The sequence below is a fragment of the Pteropus alecto genome, unplaced genomic scaffold, assembly GCF_000325575.1.
Source record: "Pteropus alecto unplaced genomic scaffold, ASM32557v1 scaffold164, whole genome shotgun sequence".
Taxonomy (NCBI): domain Eukaryota; kingdom Metazoa; phylum Chordata; class Mammalia; order Chiroptera; family Pteropodidae; genus Pteropus; species Pteropus alecto.
The window spans coordinates 4,153,436-4,159,435 of NW_006439568.1; the positions used below are offsets into that span (position 1 = coordinate 4,153,436).

Below are 6,000 nucleotides of genomic sequence, written 5' to 3' on the forward strand. Positions count from 1 at the left end.
GATTCTAGGACTGGAATGCTAGCTCTACAAGACGCGGAGCCCTCAGAACAGAGACTTGCCTCCTTCATCTCCACATCGTTGGAGCCTGCACATCACCTACAGGGAGCGGACGCTCGTATGATTCCTTGAACTGAGAGGGACCCTAGGGGTCACCTTACCAAATGCCTTCATTTTACAGGTACGGAAATTGAAATCCAGAGAACACTAGGACTGGAATGCTAGCTCTACAAGACGCGGAGCCCTCAGAACAGAGACTTGCCTCCTTCATCTCCACATCGTTGGAGCCTGCACATCACCTACAGGGAGCGGACGCTCGTATGATTCCTTGAACTGAGAGGGACCCTAGGGGTCACCTTACCAAATGCCTTCATTTTACAGGTACGGAAATTGAAATCCAGAGAACACAAGTGACTCGCCCAGGAGCATAAATCAGGCCTAAGTGACATAAGTGCCAGTCTTCCAACTCTTACTTCTGCCTCTTTCCACGATACCACACCAGTGCATGGTATTGAAAGGGACATAGGTATTGTCGGACTTCCTGTGACAATGCCTTATCCGTGCTACTGAACATTAGAAAATATACTTAAGAATTAGATTTTGAGTGAAATCCTGCATTTTAGGGAAATGTCTTCCTGAAAATCAAATGGAGACACACAGGTGTTTCTCCAGCTGTTGCCAACTCTGGCACTGGGACAAGGGGGGGTGGGCTGGCCCGGGAACAAGGAACAGAGGAGGCAGGGAGGAAGGGCGAATGAGGACCCGTCACTTCTCTGCGTGTCCACAGGCCTGTCTGGGCTGCTGCCCTCATGGCAGATCCACTTAGCCCTGTCTCTCGCTCTCCAGGGTGGAGGGGACTGAGGTCACAGCTCAGCCTGGAGCCAATTAAGAAGAAAGCAGAAATGGTTGATGGCTCCTGTGACTGTAACCGACTGAGGCAGCTCTAGCAAGTCAGAGATACAGCCATGGGAGGGAGAAATTTGTGTCTTCCGCCCGAAGACATCGCATTGCCTTTCTGGGTCTCCAAGATTTGGATTCCAAACAGTAATTGATATTCTAGAGGTGTCTCACAAGGAAGCCTCCAGCCGCCTCTCTCTGAGCGTGGCTGTCACCGTAGCTGCTGCCACTGAGGAAGGACTTATTAAGTGCTTAACTGCCCCCGGCAACCGTGACAGAGGATTCGATTGCTCTGTTAGATCTCCCCAGGCTGTGTGCGCACAGATTAACCTCTGAATTTTCATTGGAGCTGTCAGTAAAAGAATTACTAAAAGCATCCCACCATGGCTGGAATTCCAGTCAACCAGGGAAAAACTAGGCTTATACCAACCTGTGAGTCAATGAGATACGTTTTAGATACAATGGCGGACTGAGAAAAGAGAACGCGCCATGAACTGGGTAAAAACTGAGCCTCGTTGAAACGTTTAGTACCTCTACGCTTCAGAGCAAAGATGCCCCACTGTTCCTCTGTGCAATTATTTATTCTTTCGATTATGCACTTGTTCATGGTACATTTATGACACATCCACTATGTGCCAAGCACTATGGTTATTAAGGAAATGAGGAAGTAACAATGTCAAAGACATGTACCATCTCAGGGTGATGCAGAGGGACAGGATCCCATTAAATCTTTATTAAATCTTACTGAAGATTTGTCCATCCATCTGTTCGTTCATTCGTCATTCACTCGTTTATTCCACAAACACTTATTGAGCATCTACTCTGTGCCACGCCCTGTCCTAGGTACTTGAGGATGTGGCGTTGAACATGCCAGACCATGTCCCTGCTCAAGTGATGCTTTTGTTCTAGTGGGGAGACGGGAGAGCCAACAAACACGTAAACATATCAATTTATGTCAGAGGCGATGAAGAAAAGTAAAGCAGGCAAGGGCCAGGGGGTGCAGCTGTGACATCTTCAAATGATAAGATCCCAGAGAGGGAGTCCGCAGACCCCGGGCCAGGCCCTCCAGTCGCCCTGCAGGAACACTGCGAGAATGAGCCAGCAACTTTTGTCCCTGAGTAACAATACCCATCCAACAAAATGTCCACACATGTAGGGCTTCTGGAAAAGTCTCTATAACATCAGAGGCAGGAGAGAATATTCCAATCTCTTCCTCTTCTGTTTATTATAGCCATAAATGAGGGCAATAAAACCAGTCTAATTCATGGCACTGTGGTAAAAGTAGCTAATAAAAAGTGACTACAAAGCATTTAGCAAAACGAAGTGCTGGTTACATCGAGGGCAGGTAATGATAAAGGTCATCTCTGGACCGGGGAGACAAGGGTAAGTTTCCCTGGTATCGTTCTAATCTTTATCATAAATCTGAACAGGCAAGATCATTTATTTCCTCGTTTCCTCAGGAGCAATAAAGCGTAAGCGGCTGGTGCCGATCAAATGTCAGGGGTCTGAAACTATTACGGAAGAGTAAATGAATTTAAACGAGGCTGATGAAGATTTCATCCCATGCTCCCTGTTACTCGGGGAAAAAGAGAAATTAAATACGCTTAAGATGCATCCACTGCTAAAATGATTTTCAAGGGAGAGAGGAAGCTAATGTGTCTTGAGCGTCTACCGTGTGCCAGTATAGACAATGCACGAGGTGCTGTATATTTAATCTTTTAAAGGTCCTTGAGAGTCAAGTGTCACTACTGTTGCTTTACAGATGAGGAAAACTAGCATCGGAGAGGTCAGCCACCTGCATCAAGTCACGCAGCCTATTTGTGGCAGAACGAAACCCACGTCTGCTTAAGTCTGAAATTCACAGTGACCAGGTGGCCAGACTCAAGCAGGAAATGGGAACGTGTGACACGAATGTGTTAGCAGACAGTGGGAGTGGGGGGGTGTGAACTGGGGAGGGGGTCACCTGAATACACACAAATGCCATGCGTTTGTAACACTGTGCAGGAAAACAAAGCCGGAGTCGGGGTGCAGTTTAACCTTTTTACTTCAGAGGTCACCTCAAATGAGCTGCAAAATGGTGTGATGGGAAAATCCCTTTGGCAGGAGACAAGAACAAAGGTCTGGCCCCTTTTCCACTCATGAGCTGTGGGAGCCTGAAGAGGTTTCTAAGCCTCTCTGGGTCTTGGTCGCCTTGTTTGTAAAAAAGGAACCCTCTCTGTCCAGATGCAGGAGGCTGAATCGAGGAAAGTTTAGGGTCTAGGAAAATCATCGTTGGAAAATCATGGGCCTGATCGGCACGCACCACCTAATTCCTAAAGAGACCAAGGAAAGACTTTGGCCTTTCTCCATGAAGGTTAGGTTTGGCTGGCTACTGTCACAAGCAGAAGTCAGTATTTAACCTTCTGCCACATTTATTCAGACACACACACGTGTACGCAGCGGCCCCCACAGAAACACAGCAGGAGCAAATGCGGAGAAGACAATGCAGCATGACTCACTGACCTTCCAAATACTGGGTTCAGCTGTTTGGGGATGTATTTGTCTCGGTCTTTGATTTCAGTTTTGCCAAGCTTGACCACAATGTAGGGATCTGATTTGCCATCTGGATCAGCTGGGCTAAGATTAAATGCCTGGGGAGGAGAAAGGAAATTGCTTTGGTCCAGTGGTTTTCAACACCGGCTGCATGCTGAGATCACCTGGGAGTTTTAAAAAAATACACCTGAGTTCCATCCCCAGCTATTCTGATTTAATTGGCCCTGGGCTTTGGGATTTTTAGAAGCTTCCTAGATGATTCAGGTGTGCAGTCCAGGTTAAAAACCATTGTTATAGCCTCTCCATTTTGCCGGGAAAAGAAAAGTTATCAGCTTTGCCCAAGGCCAACTCTTGGGAGTCATGTCGCCCGTGGAAAGCAGTGCTGAGCGCTGAGTATGAGGACTGTGCCGGACCAGGGGGCAGAAGGCATGAATGTGAACTCCAGTTCTATTTCTAACTAGTCATGTGACCTTGGGCAAGTCGTGTCATCTCTCTGAGATCTATCTGTAAAATCATGGGGCGGCCCTCCCAGAAGTAATGGGCTATGAATCCATAACTATCACTCTTGCATGTAGCACTGGCCGGTTGAATAGTGATCCATTTCTCAGAGCAAAGTTTGATTCCAGACCAGCTGGGCGTTAAACCATCACAAGCAAACGCTTTCTAAGAGAAGGCCAGGGTAAGGGGCTGGTGAGGAATGATACTGAGAAGATAGAGAAACTCTGCAGAGATGAGAGCAGAGTGAGAAACAATCGCATTTTCAGAACTCTACCCTGCCATGGAATGGCACAAACACATAAAGCTATATTTTCGAGGATGTTCCTTAGAGCTTTGTTCAATGGCCACATTTGTAAACAACCTATTAGTCAATTACTTAGAAACGCAGTTCAACATAGTCCCTTCCCCATTTACTCTCATGCATCGTCCAGTTTTCATTCCCTCCATAGCCGTTAGCTCTGACATTCATCTCGTTATCATGTTGATTTATGAACCTTCTTTCCCCCAGACTCCCACCCTCCGCTATCAAGATCCCCAGGAGAGCAAGGACACTGCCAGCCTTGTTCATTACGTTATCTCCGGGACCTTGAACTAGGCCTTCCTCATATTTGTGGAGTGAATGAATAAACGAATACTAACATGAACTCAAGAAAACACTAGGTGGCTACTAAGAAGAACGAGGAAGACCTACATGTACCGATCTGGGAAAACATCCAAGTTTTATCACTAGGTAAGAAAAGAAAATAGAAGATCAATATGTAATGCATCAAGCAGGACTCCATTAAATAAATAACCCGGATGGAGTTGGAGATACGTGAAAACAGAGATAGATGTATTTGCATATACGTAAAAAAGTAAGTTATTTCTGGGGGTGGAATTGCAGAGGTGGGGAGATTTTGATTTCTATCTTTATGCAACTTTTCAGTAGTATTATTTTTTTACCTTGGTGTTTTACTAAATTAAAAGATTGTAAAATTACATAGTTAAGTAATTAAGTCTCAGCGTGGGAGAGCAAACCACACAATCACTATTACTAGAAACGTCGATGAAATGACCGTCCATAATCGCTGCGAATTTATTCTACTTCCTGCAACTTCCCTCTGACTCTCCCTCCAGAGCCACCACCCTCTGACTCTTCATTCGTCCAGGTCCTGCTCGCCCTCAAGTTCCAGCCGAGCTCACCCTCTCCCAGGCTGCCTCCTGAGCAGGACCTGATCTGCATCTCCGGCCTTTGTCTAGAGGGTACCAGACACATAAAGCGTGTGCTGTACACAGACTTGTCCTGGATGAATAAGTAAACAATAATCCTTTCCCAGTCTCTGCCATCCAAAAAATCTCCCCCTCCACCTCCACTGTCATACCCTCTATTTCTGGGTTCTCCAAACTATGTCCCCAAGAACCATGGTTCTGCAAAGTTTTCTGTAGTGCAGGAGAAAGGCATGGGGTGATAAGTTTAGAAAATGCTGTTAAAGATTCAACAGTTAAATAGGTTTCTTTGCTTCTGGAATTCTCAGAGCTTTAAATGTGCTAATGAGCTTTGTCAATCTCTGGGGGTAGGTAAAGGGAAAGATATTATATGCACCATTTCTCAAATTGAGTTGTACATATGGTCTGTTTCCCTGAAATGCATATTAATTATCTCTCTCAAGACATGAGTGACCTCCTGAATGAAATTGAGAAAAGCTTAGTCTAAACTATGTTGTGAGTGGGTATTTCATATAGACTCCATGAAGTGTGTTTGGTGTTTTACTAAATTAAAATGGCTGGCACTCTGCCAGCCATTCTTTACGAGTACATCTAATCTCAACAACTCTAGGGATTAGAACACACCTGGCACGTGGTGGTCACGGAGATGATGATGTAGGAAATGTGAAGACTGCATGATGGACAGGGAACATTCCGTTCTGCCTCAGCATTACAGAATAACTCATCTTCGCTTTATGCTCCATGTATATATTTTTAAAAAGGACGCAGGCAATTTAGGCAAAGAGTTGATATAAAAGAAGACTACCACAATCAAGTAAGATTCTGAAAATCAACTCCAAGGTCAGAAGATGAAAACAAAACTTGAACCGT

The 6,000-nt window shown here is 45.4% G+C and overlaps 1 protein-coding gene across 1 annotated transcript in view; it reads right to left on the reverse strand.

The window, feature by feature from the left end:
- The window catches only part of FER1L6 (fer-1 like family member 6), a 109,868-nt gene that overhangs the window by 19,286 nt on the left and 84,582 nt on the right, over positions 1-6,000 (reverse strand). Inside the window, exon 31 of the mRNA XM_006916569.1 lies at positions 3,397-3,524. Within this exon, the coding sequence (XP_006916631.1) occupies positions 3,397-3,524 (128 nt within the window). The remainder of the gene's footprint in view (positions 1-3,396; positions 3,525-6,000) is intronic.